The 22,657-nt window shown below is 58.2% G+C and overlaps 1 protein-coding gene and 2 long non-coding RNA genes across 5 annotated transcripts; all 3 read right to left on the reverse strand.

The window, feature by feature from the left end:
* Window positions 1-265: 265 nt before the first annotated feature.
* Window positions 266-11,131, reverse strand: LOC135408181 (uncharacterized). The gene is made up of 3 exons (XR_010427318.1): window positions 11,080-11,131; window positions 10,669-10,831; window positions 266-487 (listed from the first exon to the last, which is right to left on the reverse strand). It is a non-coding gene; the product is annotated as an uncharacterized LOC135408181 (long non-coding RNA).
* Window positions 509-10,219, reverse strand: LOC135408180 (uncharacterized). 3 transcript variants are annotated; one of them, XR_010427315.1, is made up of 11 exons: window positions 9,934-10,219; window positions 8,737-8,841; window positions 8,306-8,437; window positions 7,603-7,776; window positions 7,207-7,336; window positions 5,777-5,908; window positions 5,074-5,247; window positions 4,677-4,806; window positions 2,972-3,103; window positions 1,881-2,010; window positions 509-796 (listed from the first exon to the last, which is right to left on the reverse strand). It is a non-coding gene; the product is annotated as an uncharacterized LOC135408180 (long non-coding RNA). The 3 variants fall into 3 exon arrangements; XR_010427317.1 differs by lacking the exon at window positions 5,074-5,247; XR_010427316.1 differs by lacking the exons at window positions 2,972-3,103; window positions 4,677-4,806 and having other exon boundaries at window positions 511-796; window positions 5,123-5,247; window positions 9,934-10,218.
* Window positions 11,132-12,625: 1,494 nt separating the features above from the next.
* On the reverse strand, window positions 12,626-17,777 carry LOC135408176 (scavenger receptor cysteine-rich type 1 protein M130-like). Its single transcript, XM_064643487.1, is given in 12 exon segments — window positions 12,626-12,968; window positions 13,148-13,741; window positions 13,954-14,049; window positions 14,200-14,379; window positions 14,460-14,831; window positions 14,920-15,228; window positions 15,301-15,702; window positions 15,855-16,169; window positions 16,243-16,545; window positions 16,619-17,002; window positions 17,005-17,549; window positions 17,650-17,777. Coding segments are annotated over 12 exon segments (3,744 nt in total). The 3' UTR covers window positions 12,626-12,852.
* Between the last annotated feature and the right edge of the window lie 4,880 nt (window positions 17,778-22,657).

Consider the following 22,657-nt stretch of genomic DNA (forward strand, 5'->3'; position numbering starts at 1 on the left):
AACAGGAACAGGGGTTGTTTGGGAACAGGCTGTGTGTCCAGCAGGGATGGGAACTGGAAACACGGGAGGCTGGAGGAAGGCAGGGGGTGAGCACTGGCCTGCCTTGGATGGATCCTTTTTCCCTTGGCTCAGGGGCCTCAGCTCCACCCTCGCTGAGAGCAGCAGGGAACTGCTGCAGGGGAAGAGTTCATTTAGGCACAAGCCAGTGATGTAGCCACGGGGTGCAGGGGAAGAGGGGAGAGGAACTGACACCAAAATGACACAATCACCACTGAAAGGGACTTTATTGAGCTGCAACACAACCACAGTCACAGCAGGCCAGGGCAGGAGGTACCCACAGGACCACCAGCACAGCAGCTGGGCTTGCAGGAACACCATCTTCTCAAGGGATGGAGCCAGGGGCTGACAGTTGGGATCCAGCCTAGGGGGATGGAGAGCACTCAGGCATCAGGGCTCTTCTTGCCGCAGCTGGACCAGCTCAGTGTCCCTGCAGAAAGAGAAGGCAATGATCCTTTCTGAAACCAGAACCGCCCCCCCTTTGCTTTCCCATTCCAGGTTTGGTTCCCTACCCAACTGAGGCCCTTCCAGGCCTTGCCAAGTGGCAGCCAAGGAATCCAACCCAAGAACCTGCCAGGGAGCAACGTCTGTGCCACAGCAACATCATTCCAGGCCTCTCCCTGACAACCCTCTGCTTCTCCCAACAGCTCCAGGGGCAACACAACTTACCCTGAAGGCACAAAGGCTCCTTTTGGGAGCACCACGAGCCATCTCTTCTGTAGCACTAGAATTCCATCTCCTGGACAAGCTGGGAAAACAGGGAAGAAAACCAGGCCCTTAGAGGTCAATTGAGGGCATCTCTTCATCCAACAGCAGCTCCAAGAAAGGTACTGAGTCAACACCTCACCAAAGACACAGGAGAACAAGGAGCTACACTCCTTCTATTGTGTTAAGGACTGATGAAGTTGGACCTGTGTCTGACCAGGACATGTGCAAACCAAATGCTGGGGACTGGAACACACACCTGGCACTCCTGCAGCTCTCACAGTCACATTCCAGAGAAAACAGCCAATTGGACCCTCACTGCTCATTTCTTAATCCCAATCCCACACTTCTCTGGCACTTGGAGCACCACTTTTATCACCCAATTCCAGCCCATTAGAGAGCTCCATGTCTAGCAGGGACAGGGACCCCTGGGATACTCTCAGCAATGCCTGAATCCATGGCAGGGACCTTGCTTTGAGCTCCCCAGGGCCGGGCACCCCGAAGATCTCCCCGAATAATCCTTTCGGTGCGCGCTGGAGTCCTCGGGGTGCCCCAACCCGGGGGGCACCAACAGCACTGTCCCTCCAGGGGGCCAATTTGGTCCTAAACTGCAGGGGGATCTTGCCTGTGTCCCAGACTGGTCCGGGGATCTGAGGCCCTTCCCGAGAAAATCTCGGTGCCGGCGTGAAGGGCCAGAGATCCCTTGGAGCCACGGGAGAGCAGGCACAGAGTCCCTCCTGGGGGCCAATTCTGCTGCCTGAAATCAGCTCTTCCAAGAAGCCTCTAAGGCTCAGCTGGTGAGTTTTAGAAGCCAGGCACTCCTTGCTTACAACACCCTGCCATGATCCCAGCCCCACGGGTGTCCTGGCAATCAGCTCCCAAAGGGCACATGGAGGGGTCTCCACTGCAGCTGATGGGAGGGGTCACCATTACAGGAGGGTTCATTTTCCTTCCCTGCATTCCTGTTCCACATTCAGGACATTTTCCAACACTTATTACCATACACACCTACCCTTATAAGGCTTCCAAGGGGCTTCACCGAAAGACTTCCCAGGTCTTCTCTGCCTGGAGCCCTCAAAGTCCTCAGTGCCTGCCTTAGGAACCTCAACACAACTCACCTGCTTACACAGGAACTTGGTGCTGCTTGGCTGCTGCCTCAGTTCCCTTCTTCCTTCTTTCTTCACCTCCCTTGGTTGGTCCCTTTCAATCCCTTGGCTCAGCTCTGGGGAGTTTCCAGGCTCCATCCCACTGCAAAAAGGATTAGCCCTTGTTACATCTCAACACTCAGATATCATTCCCCCTTTTTCTTGGCACTTGACAACTAGGCCAGTGTCTCATTATTTAAAGCAGAGTTTGACTCCTCAGCGACAACAACTGACAGCCCTGAATCCTAACACAGGCTGAGACACAAACACGGATGGGAACTCTGAAGGATCCACTTTGTGCTGCTCACCAATCAAAAGGAGCTTTCTGAACTCAAGAAGAGACCCAACGTCCTTTTTCTGCAACTTTTCCTGCTATCAATGTGACCCACAAGACCTGCAAAGGCCCTTCCCACTTCCCCTGCAGGGCTGGCAGTCCCACCACTGGACACGGCCCCAGTGGCTGGGCAGGAACGGAGGGGCTGGGGCGTCCAATCCATCGGCCCAGGCGGCACCAGGAGTTCCTGCAGGGGAGAGCCTCAAGCCAACAAAGAACTATGAAGATCATTTGAAACTTCAATAGTTATATCTCCTGGAAGATGGGGAGTTGGACAAGGCCTACTGGGGCAACAAGGACACACTCAAGGCTGTCTATTAAAAGGATCTACCAGCACTCAAAAGCTGTCACTGTCCTTCTGTCAGGGGGAACTCAGCAAACTCTCTTTGCCAAGAGCCTCCAGGAGGATTTCCAGCTTTTGGGGCTCCCTTTTAACCATTTTTCCCATCACTGTAGCTGGGACTGTCACATGCCCTACAGAGGGAACAGCCCACAAAGTTCACTTGCAGGGATGCCATTAACTCAAAGTCCTTTCTCATGGGGGTCACTGCACACCTTGGCCTTTCTTTGCCCTCCCCACCAAAGATGCTTTCAACAGTTCTGACACATCTGGCAGACCCAGAGCTCTCCTCAGGGAAGGCTTCAGCTGCTTAAAGGCTGCCCTTGCACCATCTAGACAAGGCAGCAAATTCTTACAGGCTGTTCTTAAAAGTTGCCCTAACAGTCTTACCACACATCCAGAGGGAGCAATCCAGAGTCCAGCCCGTCCCACCATTCCCAGGAAGGCAGTTCAGGGGCTGGCTGGGGCTCAGGGAGGAGTCACGGGGCTTCTCTTCTTCCTGCCCGCTTGCCCAAATTTCTCCTGCAAAAGCAAAGGTTTCTTGGCTTTCCTTGCTCAAGGAGAGGCAGCAAAGGCCATCTTTTAAATCTAATACTGGAAACTACTCCAGGTTGTCATTTCAGGGGGTTCTCTCAGGTCCTGCACTAATCAATCCCCTTGGCCATTGGTTTTCTTGGCAGGTTCTGGCATTCACCTTCTACAGGCAAACCAGGAGGAGCAAATTCAGCTGTTCCTGCAACCAATCCAAGCTGGCATTCTGATTTTAAAGGATACTGGCTTGGCCTTACCAGGAGAGATCCCAAAGTAGGGGTAATACCTACAGGTTCTGCCCTCTTCCACTCTCCTGCAGTTCCACTGGCCCACACCACAGGAACAACTGCAGCTGCCACTTCAGTCGGGGCCTTGCTGCTGACAGGAGTTATTCCCTGCACAACAAGAGCTGCTGCTTTGAAACATTTAGTCACAGGAATTACAGTTTCAATATCTCCAGTTTTCAACTGCATTTCTGCCTCAACTTCTCCCATCAATCTCTTCCTAACAGAGGCTGGGGGAGTTTGGCAAACAGAGAAACTGAGGAACTACCCAATGTTTTCCCAGGTTAACCCCTGACACACGAATCACCAAAGACACTGCCAGTCCTTAATTCTCCTTCCATTGTGTTAAGGACTCAGGAAGTCGGACCTGTGTCTGACCAGGACATGTGCAAACCAAATGCTGGGGACTGGAACACACACCTGGCACTCCTGCAGCTCTCACCATTACACTCAAGAGAAAACAGCCAATTGGACCCTCACTGCTCATTTCTTAATCCCAATCCCACACTTCTTTGGCACTTGGAGCACCACTTTTATCACCCAATTCCAGCCCATTAGAGAGCTCCATGTCTAGCAGGGACAGGGACCCCTGGGATACTCTCAGCAATGCCTGAATCCATGGCAGGGACCTTGCTTTGAGCTCCCCAGGGCCGGGCACCCCGAGGATCTCCCCGAATAATCCTTTCGGTGCGCGCTGGAGTCCTCGGGGTGCCCCAACCCGGGGGGCACCAACAGCACTGTCCCTCCAGGGGGCCCAATTTGGTCCTAAACTGCAGGGGGATCTTGCCTGTGTCCCAGACTGGTCCGGGGATCTGAGGCCCTTCCTGAGAAAATCTCGGTGCCGGCGTGAAGGGCCAGAGATCCCTTGGAGCCACGGGAGAGCAGGCACAGAGTCCCTCCTGGGGGCCAATTCTGCTGCCTGAAATCAGCTCTTCAAAGAAGCCTCTAAGGCTCAGCTGGTGAGTTTTAGAAGCCAGGCATTTCTTGCTTACAACACCCTGCCATGATCCCAGCCCCACGGGTGTCCTGGCAATCAGCTCCCAAAGGGCACACAGAGGGGTCTCCACTGCAGCTGATGGGAGAGGTGAGCATTACAGGAGGGTTCATTTTCCTTCCCTGCATTCCTGTTCCACATTCAGGACATTTTCCAACACTTATTACCATACACACCTACCCTTATAAGGTTTCCAAGGGGCTTCACCGAGAGGCTTCCTAGGTCTTCTCTGTCTGGAGCCCTCAAAGTCCTCAGTGCCTGCCTTAGGAACCTCAACACAACTCACCTGCTTACACAGCCACTTCGTGCTGCTTGGCTGCTGCCTCAGTTCCCTTCTTCCTTCTTTCTTCACCTCCCTTAGTTGGTCCCTTTAAAACCCATGGCTCAGCTCTGGGGAGTTTCCAGGCTACATCCCACTGCAAAAAGGATTCGCTCTTGTTACATCTCAACACTCAGATATCATTCCCCCTTTTTTCTTGACACTTGCCCATCAGGCCAGTGTCTCATTATTTAAAGCATAGTTTGACTCCTCAATGACAACTGACAGCCCTGAATCTTAACACAGGCTGAGACACAAACACGGATGGGAACTCTGAAGGATCCACTTTGTGCTGCTCACCAATCAAAAGCAGCTTTCTGAACTCAAGAATAACATACCCCAGGTCCTCTTTCTGAAACTTTACCTGCAATAAATGTGATCCACAAGACCTGCAAAGGCCCTTCCCACTTCACCTGCAGGGCTGGCAGTGCCACCACTCGACACGGCCCCAGGGGCTGGGCAGGAACGGAGGGGCTGGGGCGTCCAATCCATCGGCCCAGGCGGCACCAGGAGTTCCTGCAGTTCCTGAGGGGAGAGCCTCAAGCCATCAGAGAATTATGAACATCATTTTGAAACTTTAATAGGTATATCTCCTGGAATATGGGGAGTCGGACAAGGCCTACTGGGGCAACAAGGACACACTCAAGGCTGTCTATTAAAAGGATCTACCAGCACTCAAAAGCTCTCACTGTCCTTCTGTCAGGGGGAACTCAGCAAACTCTGTTTGCCAAGAGCCTCCAAGAGGATCTCCAGCTTTTGGGGCTCTCTGTTAACTATTTCTCCCATCACTGTAGCTGGGACTATCACCTGCCCTGCAGGGGGAACAGCCCACAAAGTTCACTTGCAGGGATGCCATGAACTGAAAGTCCCTTCTCAGGGGGGTCACTGCACACCTTGGCCTTTCTTTGCCCTCCCCACCAAAGATGCTGCCAACAGTTCTGACACATCTGGCAGACCCAGAGCTCTCCTCAGGGAAGGCTTCAGCTGCTTAAAGGCTGCCCTTGCACCATCCAGCCAAGGCAGCAAATTCTTACAGGCTGTTGGAAAAGTTGCCTTAACAGTCTTACCACACATCCAGAGGGAGCAATCCAGAGTCCAGCCCGTCCCACCATTCCCAGGAAGGCAGTTCAGGGGCTGGCTGGGGCTCAGGGAGGAGTCACAGGGCTTCTCTTCTTCCTTCCCACTTTCCCAATTTTCTCCTGCAAAAGCAAAGGTTTCTTGGCTTTCCTTGCTCAAGGAGATGCAGCAAAGGCTATTTTTGCAATCTAATACTGGAAAACATTTGAGGTTGTCATTTCAGGGGGTTCTCTCAGGTCCTGCACTAATCAATCCCCTTGGCCATTGGTTTTCTTGGCAAGTTCTTGCAGTGACATCCTGCAAGCAAACCAGGAGGAAGAGCAAATTTAGCTGTTCCTGCAACCAATCCAAGCTGCCATTCTGATTTTAAAGAATACTGGCTTGGTTCTGCCCTCTTCCACTCTCCTGCAATTCCACTGGCCCACACCACAGGAACAACTGCAGCTGCCACTTCAGTGGGGACCTTGCTGCTGACAGGAGTTATTCCCTGCACAACAAGAGCTGCTGCTTTGAAACATTTAGTTTTAGGAATTACAGTTTCAATATCTCCAGTTTTCAACTGCATTTCTGCCTCAACTTCTCCCATCAGCTCTCACCATTACACTCAAGAGAAAACAGCCAATTGGACCATCACTGCTCAGTTCTTAATCCCAATCCCACACTTCTCTGGCACTTGGAGCACCACTTTTATCACCCAATTCCAGCCCATTAGAGAGCTCCATGTCTAGCAGGGACAGGGACCCCTGGGATACTCTCAGCAATGCCTGAATCCATGGCAGGGACCTTGCTTTGAGCTCCCCAGGGCCGGGCACCCCGAGGATCTCCCCGAATAATCCTTTTGGTGCGCGCTGGAGTCCTCGGGGTGCCCCAACCCGGGGGGCACCAACAGCACTGTCCCTCCAGGGGGCCCAATTTGGTCCTAAACTGCAGGGGGATCTTGCCTGTGTCCCAGACTGGTCCGGGGATCTGAGGCCCTTCCCGAGAAAACCTCGGTGCCGGCGTGAAGGGCCAGAGATCCCTTGGAGCCACGGGAGAGCAGGCACAGAGTCCCTCCTGGGGGCCAATTCTGCTGCCTGAAATCAGCTCTTCAAAGAAGCCTCTGAGACTCAGCTGGTGACTTTTAGAAGCCAGGCATTCCTTGCTTACAACACCCTGCCATGATCCCAGCCCCACGGGTGTCCTGGCAATCAGCTCCCAAAGGGCACAGAGGTGTCCCCACCGCAGCTGAAGGGAGGGGTCAGCACTACTTGAGGGTTCATTTTTCTTTCCTGCTTTCGTATTCCATACTCAGGCCATTTTCCAGCACTCATTACCATACACACCTACCCTTATAAGGCTTCACCATGGCCTTCCCAGGTCTTCCCTGTCTGGAGCCCTCCAAGTCCTCAGGGCCTGCCTTAGGAACCTCAACACAACTCACCTGCTTACACAGCAACTTGGTGCTGCTTGGATGGCGCCTCAGTTCCCTTCTTCCTTCTTTCTTCACCTCCCTTGGTTGGTCCCTTTCAATCCCTTGGCTCAGCTCTGGGGAGTTTCCAGGCTCCATCCCACTGCAAAAAGGATCAGCCCTTGTTACATCTCAACACTCAGATATCATTCCCCCTTTTTCTTGGCACTTGACAACTAGGCCAGTGTCTCCTTATTTAAAGCATAGTTTGACTCCACAGTGACAACAACTGACAGCCCTGAATCCTAACACAGGCTGAGACACAAACACGGATGGGAACTCTGAAGGATCCACTTTGTGCTGCTCACCAATCAAAAGCAGCTTTCTGAACTCAAGAAGAGACCCAACGTCCTTTTTCTGCAACTTTACCTGCTATCAATGTGATCCACAAGACCTGCAAAGGCCCTTCCCACTTCCCCTGCAGGGCTGGCAGTGCCACCACTGGACACGGCCCCAGTGGCTGGGCAGGAACGGAGGGGCTGGGGCGTCCAATCCATCAGCCCAGGCGGCACCAGGAGTTCCTGCAGTTCCTGAGGGGAGAGCCTCAAGCCAACAAAGGATTAGGAACAGCATTTTAAACATTAATATGTATATCTGCTGGAAGATGGGGAGTTGGACAAGGCCTACTGGGGCAACAAGGAAACACTCAAGGCTATCTATTAAAAGGATCTACCAGCACTCAAAAGCTGTCACTGTCCTTCTTTCGGGGGTGATCTCAGCAAACTCTCTTTGCCAAGAGCCTCCAGGAGGATTTCCAGCTTTTGGGGCTCTCTGTTAACTATTTCTCCCATCACTGTAGCTGGGACTATCACCTGCCCTGCAGGGGGAACAGCCCACAAAGTTCACTTGCAGGGATGCCATGAACTGAAAGTCCCTTCTCAGGGGGGTCACTGCACACCTTGGCCTTTCTTTGCCCTCCCCACCAAAGATGCTTCCAACAGTTCTGAGAGATCTGGCAGACCCACAGCTCTCCTCAGGGAATGCTTCAGCTGCTTAAAGGCTGCCCTTGCACCATCCAGCCAAGGCAGCAAATTCTTACAGGCTGTTGGAAAAGTTGGCAGAACAGTCTTACCACACATCCAGAGGGAGCAATCCAGAGTCCACCCCGTCCTACCATTCCCAGGAAGGCAGTTCAGGGGCTGGCTGGGGCTCAGGGAGGAGTCACGGGGCTTCTTTGCTTCCTTCCTGCTTTCCAGATTTTCTCCTGCAAAAGCAAAGGTTTCTTGCCTTTCCTTGCTCAAGCAGAGGCAGCAAAGGCCATCTTTGCAATCTAATCCTGGAAACTACTCCAGGTTGTCATTTCAGGGGGTTCTCTCAGGTCCTGCACTAATCAATCCCCTTGGCCATTGGTTTTCTTGGCAGGTTCTTGCATTCACATTCTACCAGCAAACCAGGAGGAGCAAATTCAGCTGTTCCTGCAACCAACCCAGTCTGGCATTCTGATTTTAAAGGATACTGGCTTGGCCTTACCAGGAGAGATCCCACATCAGGGGTAATACCTACAGGTTCTGCCCTCTTCCACTCTCCTGCAGTTCCACTGGCCCACACCACAGGAACAACTGCAGCTGCCACTTCAGTCGGGACCTTGCTGCTGACAGGAGTTATTCCCTGCAAAACAAGAGCTGCTGCTCTGACATTTAGTCACAGGAATTACAGTTTCAATAGCCCCAGTTTTCAATTGCATTTCTGCCTCAACTTTTCCACTCCATCTCTTCCTAGCACAGGTTTGGGTGAGTTTGGCAAAGAGACAAACTGAGGAATCACCCAATGTTTTCCCAGTTTAACCCCTGTCACACCAATCACCTTAACACTGCCAGTCCTTAATTCTCCCTCTCTTGTGTTAAGGACTCAGGAAGCTGGACCTGTGTCTGACCAGGACATGTGCAAACCAAATGCTGGGGACTGGAACACACACCTGGCACTCCTGCAGCTCTCACCATTACAGTCAAGAGAAAACAGCCAATTGGACCCTCACTGCTCATTTCTTAATCCCAATCCCACACTTCTTTGGCACTTGGAGCACCACTTTTATCACCCAATTCCAGCCCATTAGAGAGCTCCATGTCCAGCAGGGACAGGGACCCCTGGGATACTCTCAGCAATGCCTGAATCCATGGCAGGGACCTTGCTTTGAGCTCCCCAGGGCCGGGCACCCCGAGGATCTCCCCGAATAATCCTTTCGGTGCGCGCTGGAGTCCTCGGGGTGCCCCAACCCGGGGGCACCAACAGCACTGTCCCTCCAGGGGCCCAATTTGGTCCTAAACTGCAGGGGGATCTTGCCTGTGTCCCAGACTGGTCCGGGGATCTGAGGCCCTTCCCGAGAAAATCTCGGTGCCGGCGTGAAGGGCCAGAGATCCCTTGGAGCCACGGGAGAGCAGGCACAGAGTCCCTCCTGGGGGCCAATTCTGCTGCCTGAAATCAGCTCTTCAAGGATATTTCTAAGATTCAGTTGGTAAGTTTTAGAAGCCAGGCATTCCTACATACTAAGGTATTTTAAGAGATTACTGAGTGAAAAAACATAAAGTTTTTATAATGGACATCTGACCTCCAACAGTCAGCTCCTTTCCACTTTCAGTACAAAATTATTTTCATGGGATCGTTTAACATCAAGTGCCCAGGAACCCCAGACTGTGCTTTCCAAAACAGAACATAAACAGAGGGAAGGAGCGTTGCACAAGTGTAACACACTCCAGAACAGACCTGACTTTAGTTCTACTCTTTGTGTTCAAATACAGCAGACAAAAGCTCCAGCAGGAGAGCTGGCACATTACTCATGGTACCCTCAAAGTCCATCTCACAAGGGCTGTAGGAAAATCACAGCTGCACAAGTTCCTTGTGCCTGCAGATGCCTGGGGATCCTCTCCATCCACCTCGTGCTCTCCCAACAGGAGAAAGGGTGACCTCAGGGACACGGTGGCACTCGACATCCTGCTGAGAGAGCAAGGAAACCTTTAGCATAAAACTTGGGAGGAATCCAAAGCTTCCTTTGCTGGGAGCTTTGTGCAACCAAGAAAGGGAAAATTTGCATCTCCTTTGGTGCAGGTGTCAACAGAGGCCAACAGAGCTTTTGCCTTTTTCAGACAGCTGTGCCCTTTTGGGCTCCCTGGCAGCTCCAATGGCACCAGAACCCCCTTCCTGCACACCCACGGGTGTCACACACAGGCACCCACACACCTTTGCTCCAGCCCACACGGGGCCAACATTTCCTCACCCTGGACATCCCAAGGGGAGTATTTTTTCTAGAGAGTACAGCAACCACCTTGTCCTTGCAAAAGGGAAACCAGTTCTCCTGGACATTTCTCCAACACTCAAGGTCTTTTGAAGCTGCTCTCATGGCACCAAACCTGCTCGGGGTATCTCCCAGCTGTTGGCTCTCCGTGGAGTTAACAGGCACACACTCCATTCCATCCTCCCCCAGCCAAACCCAATTCTCACCGGCAGGACGGGCCCTGCCCTTCCCTGTCCAAGCTCCCAGCTCGGCACAGCCGTGGGGACAGAGCAGCTTCCCAAGGCAGCTCCCGCCCGGCAGGAAGCACAACTCGCCACACTCCACCAGCCGCGGGGCACGGACCTGAGCTGAGCCCCAGGGAGGGCACAACTGCACAGAGAAGGAGCAAAAAGCATTAATGCAGCAACAAGAAACTGAGATCAGTCTTTGCCTCGTAACCCTGCACGGGGAAAGGCTTTGGGATTCCGAGGCAAACCCTGAGACACCCAGACAGCAACAGCCCCGCAGCCCTGCCACGGCTCCCCCCGGGGTTACCCGGCAGGTAACGGGCTTACCCGGCCCCCGCTGCCCAGCACAACCCGCCCCTAAACGCTCCCCGGCTCCCCCGGTGCACAAACCCAGCGGCCAAGGCGCTCTCCCCTCCGCAGCCCGGGCAGCAGCAGAGCCCCACCCTCAGCCCTCACACACAACCGCCCACACCCGCCCCGCCGGCCCTTTATACCGCGGGCCGGCAGCGCTGCCCAATCAGCATCGAGCGCCTCCGCCCAATCCCAGCCCGCCCGGCCCTGCGGCCCCGCCCCGCCCGCTCAGCCCGGCCCCGCCCCTCGGCGCGGCCCCGCCCCCGTTCCCTCAGCGCGGCCCCGCCCCGCCAACAACCCGCAAAAGGAAAATGGTGTTTCCTGCTGGAAAAGGATTGTCTGGGAACATAAATTTTGGACCGGGGATGCAGCTATTGAAGGAGGGCAATAGTTTAGAGAAACTGAGCAGTACTTTTGTTACACGCAATAATCAAAACCAATAAACACCAAAATGGACTTTATTGAGCTGCAACACAAGGATGGTCTCAGGAGGCAAAGGCGAGAGGTGCACACAGGAGCACCAAAGCTGCACCTGGGGTTGGGTTGGAGGAACACAATCTTACCGAGTTATGAGCCAGGGGATGGCATTTGGGAACAGCCCCTGCTGACTGGAAAGGATTCAGGCCCCAGGCTCAGTCTGCAGCTGGCAGTCCATCTCGGCCATCACCAACCAGATCAGCCACTCCCTCTGAAATGCCACCTTTCTCCCCTCTACATCACCCCCCCTTTCCTACATAAAACAGTGGTCGTGTCCCCTCTAAATTACCCCCAGTTTTCAGCTAAAAGGGTCACCTCTGTCCCCTCTATGGAACCTCAGGTTTTCTGTCCAAAATTCTGCCTCAGTCATCTCAGAGTTCCCAGCCTTTCTCTCAGAAAGGCTCCTTTTTCCTCGATAAGGTACCCCCGGATTCACCCCACAAAAAAGGTGATTTTGTTTCATCCAAATTACCTCAGCAATTCTATGGAAAATGTCACCTCTGCTCCCCCTCCCAATTTGCCTCTGCTTTTCCCTCTTCTGTCCCCTGCACAGGAACTCAGGTTTGACCCCCAAACCTCCCCTGCCCAGCTCAGGTTTTACCCCAGAATTGTCCCTTCCTGTCCCGCTGGGAGAACCTTGATTTCCCCTGCAGAATGTCCTTCACTAATTGCCTCGGTTTTACCTCAAAATGTTCATTTTACCCCCCCGGGAGAGACGGGAGACCACAAGTCCCGGGTGCCCCGGGAACCCCCCTGGCCCCAGCCCGGCCCGGCCGCTCCTTCCCCGCTCGGTGCCACCGCCCTGGGGTGACAGGGAGGGGACAGGAACAACCCCCGACACACCGAGCTGCCCCTGCTGCTGCACAGCGAGTGCCTGCCTCACATTTTCCAGCCCTTCAGCGTTTAACGTATTCGTACAAAAGTTTTATTGTAATTTTCAAACCCTGTGGATCCACGTTTGGAATTTCTCATATCTCAAAATCCTGTATGTATTATAACAGGTATGGGGTTTTATTTTGAAATCAGTTTTCATATGAATTGATGTTATTCATCAATAGATTTAAAAATAACAAATTTAAAAGTATTTTTAAAAGTATTTTAAAAGTATTTTACAGACACACAACCCCTCCTTATGAATTTTAAGGCATTTTTGGGCTGTCCCCTCCCTTTTTGGGGAACACACATGACCCCCTTGATTCCCCACTCATTTTCTCCACCACAACACCACCCTCCCGGTGACACCGGAGTGCCCCAAATGACATTATCAGAGATGATGACACAGAGCCCCCCACCCTGCACACGTGTCCCCAGGGATGGGACGTGGCCGGGACATCCTCACTGCGACGTCCCCGGGGTGCCGGTGCCGACATCATCACAGTCCATGTGCCCCGGGGGCTGTCCCGGGGGGTCCCTTGTGGCTCCGGGGGGACTTGGAGGGGGGCAGCTCCCACCTTGGGGACAGCAAAGGCAGGTGCCTGAGGGGGACAGCTCCGTGTCCCCCCTCCAGAACCCACCTGGGGTGTTTCTGCAGCCCCCATGGATCTGCTGATGGATCCCAGCTCACCACTGCAGCCAAACCCCCCGTGGAGTGGCTCTCCAGGGCAGATAGGGCAGCTGTGGTCCCTCTTACCTGTGGGTGGGACACAGATCCAGCCCCTCTGTGCCACTCCCTCAGAGATGTCCCCAGTGCTGGGAGTGGGGGACTCCTCTGGCACGGCCGTGGCATCGTCATAGCCATCTGGGGTTCCAACCATGGCATCGTCATAGCCATCCAGGGTTCCTGCTGTGGCATCGTCGTAGACATCCGGGGTTCCAGCTGTGGCATCATTGTAGCCATCCAGGGTTCCGTGCTCGGGCAGGGCATGGGGAGCTGGGACTGGCACGGGGGTACATGGCACTGACCCAGTGGCCATGGTAGGGACTGGCTGTGCCATCCCCCTCCGGATGTGCCATCGCCCTCTGGCTGTGCCATCCCGCTCTCGCTGTGCCACCAGGGATGTGTTGGTGGCCCTTGGTCCCTCAGGGAAGGGCAATGCTTCTCTGCCCACTAACGAGGGGGGACGTGTCCCCTCAGCTCCCCAGCCCTGCCGTGTCCCCTGTCCCCAGCGCTCCCCGCTGGGTTCCTGCCCTGTGCCCCTACCTGGGGCTGCCCCGCTGTCACTCCCCTCCACGCTGTCCCCGGTGTAATACAGCAGCTTCTTCACTGAGCCCTCCTGCGGGGAACCTGCAGGGGGAAAACAGGGTCTTGGGGGTGGCCAGAGGTGGCACCGCGGGTGACACAACCTCAGCCACAGAGCACGGCTGTGATGGGACCCAGGGACCCCCCACACCACGGGGAGGAGCCAGTGCTGTGCCACCAGGACCCGCTGCCGCGGTGGGACTGTGGGGCAGAGCCCCCCTGTCCGGGCAGAGCTGGGGCACGGGGGCGGCACCGACCTGGGCGACTGGGCACCTCCTGGTACTCCGGCATCGCGCTGTAGTCCAGCTCCTCGTAGATGGCGTCGGGGATGGCACCCACGGCTCTGCCGGGGCCTGCAACAAGAGGCAGCGCTCTCCCAGGGCCGTGGGCACCGTGGGTGGCACCGGGGTCACCCACTGCCCACCCTCCGAGCCGTTCCACACGGGGGGAGCCCCTGAACCCCCAAAGCGGCTCTGCCCCGGCACCCACCCGCCGGGACCCACCTCGGCGCCAAGCGCGGGCACGGCACATCAGCACGGCCAGGGCGCCCAGGGCCAGGCACAGCAGCGTCCCCAGGACCACGCACAGCACCACCGCCACCGGCACAGTCCCCCTGGCCACCTGCCCACTTGGCACCGGCACAGTCCCCCTGGCCACCGCAGGGCCGCTGCTGCTGGGGACAGCTGTGGGAACACGGCCAGGCAGTGAGGGCAGGGGGATCCCAGCCGGCCCGGCGGGGGGCTGCTGGCACGGGCAGAGCTACCTGTGCAGGTGGCCCCGTCCGGGCACGGGGTGCTGGCTGTCTCGCTGGGGTTGTCACTGTCCTCCGCACAAGCCACGTAGGTGTCCCCTCCGGGGCCGCAGGAATGCAGGTGCCAGGGTGCCGAGGGGCACTCCCAGAGCGAGCGGGCCCCCTCCTCGCAGCCCACCCAGGCCAGCCAGGCGGGGGCCGGCTGCTGGGCGGGTACGGGTGGCAGCTGCCCCCCGTCCCCACAGCCCAGCTGCCGGCAGACGGCGGCGGCGGTGCCGGGGCTGGTGCCGGTGGCGCACACGCGGCCCCAGGTGCCGTTGTGGAGCAGCTCCAGGTACCCGCTGCAGCGCCCGCGCCCGCCCGCCAGCCGCAGGGAGAGCTGGTCTGCCAGGGGAGCAGGGGGGTCACGGCACGGACGGGAACCCCCCGGGGGGCTCTGCTGCTCCCCGCCCCGGCGACACCCGACACTCACCTGAGCAGACGGCCCCGGCCCCGGCCCCGCGCTCGCACTCGCGCCCTTCCGAGCGTGGGCATTCCCAGAGAGACTCCTCGCTCCCGGCGCACTCAACCACGTACGGCCACGCTGTCCCCGCGCCGGGGCCGAAGCGCGCCGAGCCGGCGGCCTCCAGTGCCGCGCCACAGCCCAGCTCCCGGCACACAACGGCGGCGGCCCGCAGGTCCCAGCGCTCCTGGCACACGCTGCTCCAGGTGCCACCGGCATAGACCTCCACGCGCCCGGCGCAGCGCCCGGCACCGCCCGCCAGCCTCACCCGCCGGCTGCCTGCGGGCACCGAAGGACCGGGCTGGGGGCTGCTCGGGGCACCAGCACCCCGGCCCTTCTCGGGACACCCACCTGAGCAGACGATGACCATCTCCTCAGGGCTGCTGGTTGGTGCAGGGCCCATCCCTAAGACATTGGAGATCTCCTCTGCCACGTCCTCTGTCTCCTCGAGGCTCCTGGTCAGCTCAGGGCCCATCCCCGAGATGTCGTACATATCCTCCGTCAGGACATCCGTCTCCTCCATCACGACATCCACCTCCCTGGCGCTGCTGGTCGGTGCAGTGGGTGCTATACCCAAGGCTGTGTAGATCTCCTTTGGCAGGCCACAACCCAGCACAGCACACACCATGTCGACATCCCATCTCTTCCACTGCTCCACAGGCACACGGCGCCAGGCTGGGGTGGTTATGGCCTCCTCCAGCCGCCCGTCACACCGGCTCTCACCCTCCACCAGCCGCACGGAATTGATGGTGCCTTCAGTGCCTGAAAATCACCAGCAGTGCCGTAGGGCTCTGGCACCTGGTTCAGCCCTCCCCTCGTCCCAGAACAGCCCTGAGTGCTCCGCTCCCAATTCTTGGGGTGCCCCAAAAGCCCTTGGAGGCTTTTCCCACAGGTGCCACACAGACCTGAGCAGTTGACGGTGGCAGCGTTCCCCGGGGTGCAGGGGGGCTCCCCCAGCACCGCCACGGGGCACTCGCCCGGGTGCCGCTCGCTCCCGCTGCAGCCGAAGGCGTCCGGCCTCAGCGGCCCGTCCCCGCTGCCGAAGGAGCCTCCCGGGGGCACGGTGACGGCGTGGCCACAGCCCAGGTGGCGGCACAGGACGTCGGCATCGGGCAGGTCCCAGTCGGTGGCGCAGACGGACCCCCACGTGCCCCTCACCGCCACCTCCACCCGCCCGGCACAGCCCGAGCTGCTGTTCCCCAGCCGGAAGCCCGTGTAGGCTGTGGCAGAAAGGGTGTTCAGGGGGGTGATGCTGGGGGGACCCCCAACACCCCCGGTGTCCCCGGTGCTTACGGGAGCAGATGATGGTGGCGTGGCCAGCGCAGCCCTGGCTGTGGGGCACCCGCCGGGCGCAGGTGCTGAGGAGGGGCTCGCTGCCGCTGCAGTTGAACCCCCCCTCCCACAGCGGCCCCGTTCCCGCCCCAAACCGGCCACTGCCGGGGATGGCCAGCGCCGCGCCGCAGCCCAGCTCCCGGCACACCACCTGGGCCACCTTCATGTCCACGTGCTCCGCGCAGACGCCAACCCAGGCCTGGCGCTGCCGCACCTCCAACCGCCCGGCACAGGCTCCGTCACCTCCGACCAGCCGGGAAAACCCTGCGGGAGTGGTGCAGTGTTGGCACTGAGGGATGTGCCAGGAGAGCCGCGTCCCTCCCAGCCCGGCTCCCACCTTGGCAGATGACAGCAGTGTCGAACTCATGGGTATCGTTGTAGGGTCCCCAGACACGAATCTCGCAGTCCCAGAGTGTGGCCTCGTCCCCATCGCAGTCCACCAGGACCAGGTTGATGGGCCCGGTCCCTGTGCCAAAGCGGTCGCGGGCGAAGTAGGCGCCGGCAGCCGAGCCACAGCCCAGCTGCTGGCACACCACCTCGGCATCCTCCATGAACCAGTTGTCATCTCTCACCGAGCCCCAGTGTCCCCGCAGCTTCACCTCCACCCTCCCGGCGCAGGGACCGCCGCCCACCAGCCTCAGCTCCAAGGCCTCTGCACCGGGACACCGGCACAGCTCAGCCCTGCCCGGCACACCCCGGCACGAGGTGGGTGTCCCGGCACGGCCAGCCTGCCCCCCTCACCTGTGCAGATCACCCCCGCGTCCCGCTCGTGGCCGCAGTAATGCTGGCCCCATCCGAAGTGCTGACACTCCTCCAGCACCTCCTCGGTACCGAGGCAGTAGGGCTGGAGCCAGATCCGGCCGCTGCCCTGCCCGAACGGGGCGTACGGAGACGACCAGGCCACACGGCCACAGCCCAGCTGCCGGCACACCACGGTGGCCCAGAGGGCTTCCCAGTCGAAGTCGTAGACGCAGACGGAGCCCCACTCACCGTCGTGATTCACCTCCACGCGTCCGGCACAGCGCCCGCCGCCCCCCACCAGCCGCAGCTGCCCGGAGCCTGCGGCACGGAGGGGCCTGAGCCGGGCCCAGCACCGGCGGGTCCCCGCTCCCACCACCCCGCCACTCACCCCCACACAGCTGCAGGCACAGCAGCAGCCCCAGCGCCCCGACCGGCCCCATCCCCGACAGGTCCCGCACCCCCAGCGCAGGCAGGGGATGATGTAGCGGCAGCGCCGGAGCCGGTGCAGGCGGCAGCACCAGGGGAGCCTTTATCAGCCGGGGGATCGCCCAGCTGCGGGGCCACGGCCTCCAATAACCTGCTTCGTGCCCAAATATGAGGCTCGGCTCCGCTTCTGGCGTCACACACCTCGCCACAGTGGGCCGGCACACGGATGTCCCCGGGGGGAGCCGCCCCCCCCAGCACCTGGGCCGGGGGGGCCCCTCCTGTTTCCCCCCGTGGGTCCAACTCTGCCGCTGGAGCCCGGCAAGAGCCATCCCCGCGCTGACAGGATTCAGCCCCAATCCCGCCGGAGCCTCCACGGGACCGCCCCGAGGAGCGGCTGGAGGCAGAGCCCCGGGGCCCCCTCCCCGGGTGCCCCCTCCCCGGGCGGTGGGAGCAGCCCCCGGCTCCCCGCGGGGGCGGCGGGTCCCGGGGCCTCGCGCGGGCGGTGGCACATGGCGGGGCTGCCGCAGCTGTGCCCCCGCGCTCGCCTCGCCGCCGGGGCAGGAAGGAGGCGGTCACCGCCCGCCGGGGACGCGGCCGAGGCACCGACCGCACGCGGCTCCTGCCACCTGCGCCGGCACCGATAACGCCGCCGCTCTGCGCGCCGGCACCTGGGCACGGGCAAGGCACGGGGGGGCACAGAACCCACTCGGTGGGGCACCCGCCTGGGTGAGCCGGCACCGAGCACCACCGCAAACAAGGCGTGCGGGAGGGGGGAGCAGCGGCTCCCTCGGGGTCTCGCTTGTGCCTGAGGGTGAGGACGGGGCTGAGCCGCCGCTCCGGCCGCGCCGAGCAGTGCCAGTGCCGGGGAACAGCGTGTTCCCGGCGGGGTCACACCTGCAGCGGCGCAGGCACCGCCACGGGCCGCCAGTCCCGCGTGGGACCGGGCACCTGCCACCTGCCAGCGCCCCCGTGTCACCCCGCCGCGGCTTGTGGGGCTGTTCCCAACCCTGGAGAGCCCTGGGGTGTCCCCATGGTGTCGCACGGACCTGCCGCAGCTGCCCGGCCCTCCCGCCCGCACGGAGACCCGGCCGGGCCGGCAGCAGGGGACGGCGCAGCTCCGGTCTCCCCGCGGAGGGCGGGGACCCCGGCAGTGGTTCCCGGGGACACCGTCAGCGCCTTCCAACCCTACTTCCAAGGACACGGCACCGTGTCCGTCACAAGCGCTGGAATGGGGCCCGGGGTGGGGGGGAAGGCGCAGGAGAAAGATGCGTACCCCCCGCCCATGGCCCCGGCCCGTGACCACGCCCCGTGCGCGGAGCCCCCGGGAGCCGAGGGGACGTTCCCCGTTCCCCATTCCCCGTTCCCCGTTCCCCGTTCCCCGTTCCCCGTTCCCCGTTCCCCGTTCTCCGTTCCCCGTTCCCCATTCCCGCTCCCTGCGGCCCGAGCCGGGGGGACTTTCCCCCTTCCCCGTTCCCGCTCCCTCACGGCCCGACGGCAGCGGCCCCCGGTGGGCGGGGGCGGCAGCGCAGCCCCGGGGATCGAGGGGGGCTGGAGGCGGCCCAGGAAAGGACCCCCCGCTCCCCCCGGGGCAGCTCCACAGCCCCCCTGCCCTCTCTGCCACGGGGGCCCCGCTGCTCCCCCGGCTGGCACAGAGCCCCCTGCCCATGGCTGGCAAACCAGGGCCAGGGCTCGGCCTCGCTGGTGCCGTGGCACAAAGGAGCTGCGGGCACCACTGCACCTCCAAACCTCCCTGGGAGGAGAAATGAATCCTGGAGCAAGACGCTTTTACAGCACGAGGTGGCAAAGAGTAAAAACCCAGAACACACTTCCCTGTGTGTTGCTTGCCCTTGCAGTGCCCCAGAACTTCTTCCAGAAAAGCAGAGGACACCCCAAAGCCATGAGCAGGCGAACCTCGAGGGCTTCCCGTGCCCCCTCTGTGCCCTGGGAGTTCCCCCCTGCTCGTGTCCCCCCAGCAGGGCCTGTCCCTCCCCTGGGGCTCAGCCAGTTGTCCTGCCTGGCTCCCACCACCTTTCCTTGAGGGACATTTTATGACCAAAAAAACCCCCCTCATTAACTCTAAAAAGGTTTGTTCTGTCCTCTAGAGATTGCCTGGGATCTTCCCTCCAAAATATTCATTGAAATTTTATGGAGCACTTCAAGTTTTACCCCAAAATTTTCTCTGCCTGTCCACTACTGATTACCTCATTTTTCCCTAAAGTGCTCATTCTCTGCCAATACAGATTACCTTAGGTTTTACCCCCCAAAATGTTCCCTGCCTGTCCAGTACTGACTGCCTCAATTTATCACAAAATGTTCAATCTCTCTCCTACACATTGCCCCACATTTTACCCCCCAAATTTTCCCTACCTGTTCACTACTGATTGCCTCATTTTTACCTCTAAATATTCATTCTCTACCCTGGACATTACCTCAATTCTTTTCCCCCAAAATTTCCTCACCTGTCCACTACTGATCACCTCAGTTTACCTCATATTGTACATGCTCTCTGCTTCAGATTACTTCTGATTTTACCCAAAAAAAATTTCCCTACTTGTCCACTACTGACTACCTCAGTTTACCTCTAAATGGTCATTCTCTACCCTAAATTACATCAAGTTTCACCCCCAAAATTTTTCTTCTTCTCTTTTTTACCCCAAGAATGGCCATTCCCTTCCATAAACATTACCTCAGCTTTGCCCTCAGAAATATCCCCTTCTGGCCCCTGTACCCAGGCTCTCCTCTCCCCCCTCAGTGTGACCCCAGCGTGCAGTCCCCTGCAGCCAGAGCTTGAGCTCAGCACGCTCCCTTATCAATGATTTGATTTAATTAACCAACTCAAATGAACTAATTAAAACCAAATCAATATTATATTATCCTCTTTAATCAAGATATATATAAATACTGCAGAATACAGAATACAAAGGAACCTTTTTAGCCTCAAAAACTCTTAAAAGAGATATACAGGGCACGGCTGCACTGCACCTCCAGACCAAGGACAATTAGGAGAAAAGAAAAACCCAGACTGAGATTCCTTGGAGACTGGTGCAGCTGCTTCCATCCAAAAAAATCCTTGGTCTGCATGAACACCTGCCTGAATCCTAGGAACCTGTGATGTCATCAATATCCTCATGGTCCTTTTTATTAAAAGCAGATTTCCACGGAGAATTAATGAAATACAGAAAATTAAACTGAAATGTAACTGAACATTCCCCCAGCCCAGCAGGTTGCAGCATCCAAAAGAAAATGAACAGAAAGATTATGGACTGGGATCATCACCAATCCCAAATCCCTAGTGTGGAATACCACTCTGCTTGGTTTTATAAATCACCACTTTTCTTACTGGACAAACCCACCAACTTTAGTTCAAATTCACCAAGTTCAGAACTGCGGCCACACGGATTTTACTGCCCCACGTGCGTGGTGGAACCCAGGAGAACACAAAGGGTGTGGGTTCTCTGGGAATGTTCACAAGGCACCACAGGGATCCGATGATGGATGAATTCCAACTGGCAGAGGGAAACTTACACTGGATAACGGGAAGGAATTCCCGGCTGTGAGGGCGGTGAGGCCCTGGCACAGGTTGCCCAGAGAAGCTGTGGCTGCCCCCGGATCCCTGGAAGTGTCCAAGGCCAGGCTGGACGGGGCCTGGAGCCACCCGGGCTGGTGGAAGGTGTCCCTGCCCACGGCCGGGGGTGGGACTGGATGAGCTTTAAGGTCCCTTCCCACCCGACCCTTCCGGGACTCCACGGTTCCCGCCGCCCCCGGAGCCAGCGGCCCCTGCCCGGTGCCAGCCCGCGGTCTGTGGCTCCCCGGTGTCCCCGCCGTGTCCCCCCGCCGAGCCGGTCCCGGCCCTTTGTTCGATCCCCTCACGGCCCCTCCGCTCCCGCCCCGCTCCCCTCAGCCCGCCCTGGGCCGGCGCTGGACCGGCCGCTCCCGGCACCGGGGAGGCCCCGGGGGAGCCCCGCGACCGCCCGGCGGGCCCCGCCCGTCTCACCCCGGTGCCGATGCCGATCCCGGTGCCGATCCCGATCCCGATGCCGATCCCGGTGCCGATCCCGGTGCCGATCCCGATGCCGATCCCGGTCCGGATCCCGGTGCCGATCCCGATCCCGGTGCCGATCCTGATCCCGGTCCCGATCCCGATCCCGGTGCCGATCCCGATCCCGGTGCCGATCCTGATCCCGGTCCCGATCCCGATCCCGATCCCGATCCCGATCCCGATCCCGATCCCGGTCCCGTCCAGGCCGTTCGGACGCTCCCGCCCCGTCACGTGACGCGCGCGCGCGCGCGCGCAGAGGCCCCGCCCCGCTCGGGAGCGCGCGCGGGAAACGGCTCCGGGACCGGGACGGGAAGGGACGGGATGGGAACGGGATGGGAATGGGATGGGAATGGGATGGGAATGGGATGGGAACGGGTTCGTGCAGATCAGCCGTGGGGCAGCGCGGCCTTTCTTTCGAATTTCCTTTTCTTTTCTCTTTATGCCCTATTATTTTCTCTTCCTCCCCCTCTTTTTCATTTATTTTTACCATTTTTCCCTTCTTTTCTTTTTTCCCCATTTTCTTTTCTTCTGTTTTTCTTGCCCCTTTTTCTTTTCTTTTTTTTCCCTCCTCTTCTTTTTTCCTCTGTTTTTATTTTCTCTTTTATCTCCCTTTTTCTTTCCTCCGCTTTTTCTTTTCATTCTCCCTTTTCCTTTCTATTTTTCTATTTTTTCCTCTTTCCCCCTCCTTTTCCCCTTTTTCTTTTATCTTATTTTTCCTTTTATCTCATTTTTCCCTTTTCCTTTTCTCTTTTCCACTTTTCCCTTTTTTGCCATTTCTCTTTTTCTCCCTTTTTCTTTTCTCTTTTCCTATTTTACTTTCTCTCTTTTTCCCATTTCCCCCCTTTTTCTGTTCTCTCTTTCCCCTTTCCCTTTTTCTCCTTTGACCCTCAGCCCTGTGCCTCATTAAATTCAGCTGCCCCAGGGCACGAGGACACTCCTAAGCAATAAAAGCCCCTCTCCCTCTGTGCCATAACTCACAGCAGGGCCCGGGAACAAACAGCTGGAGACACAGCTGGAGCAGAGGTTGGGATCCTGCAGTGGAAGCCCCTTCCCTTGGGATGTGTGTCCAAAACCAGCCTCAATCAACTGAATTTCAGGGAAGCCCTTTGCCTCGAGGTCTTGCTGGGCACAGATTGGAGCCGCTGGTTCTTGGCACGTGGAAACAAAATT

The sequence above is a fragment of the Pseudopipra pipra genome, unplaced genomic scaffold (assembly GCF_036250125.1).
Source record: "Pseudopipra pipra isolate bDixPip1 unplaced genomic scaffold, bDixPip1.hap1 HAP1_SCAFFOLD_211, whole genome shotgun sequence".
NCBI lineage: Eukaryota > Metazoa > Chordata > Aves > Passeriformes > Pipridae > Pseudopipra > Pseudopipra pipra.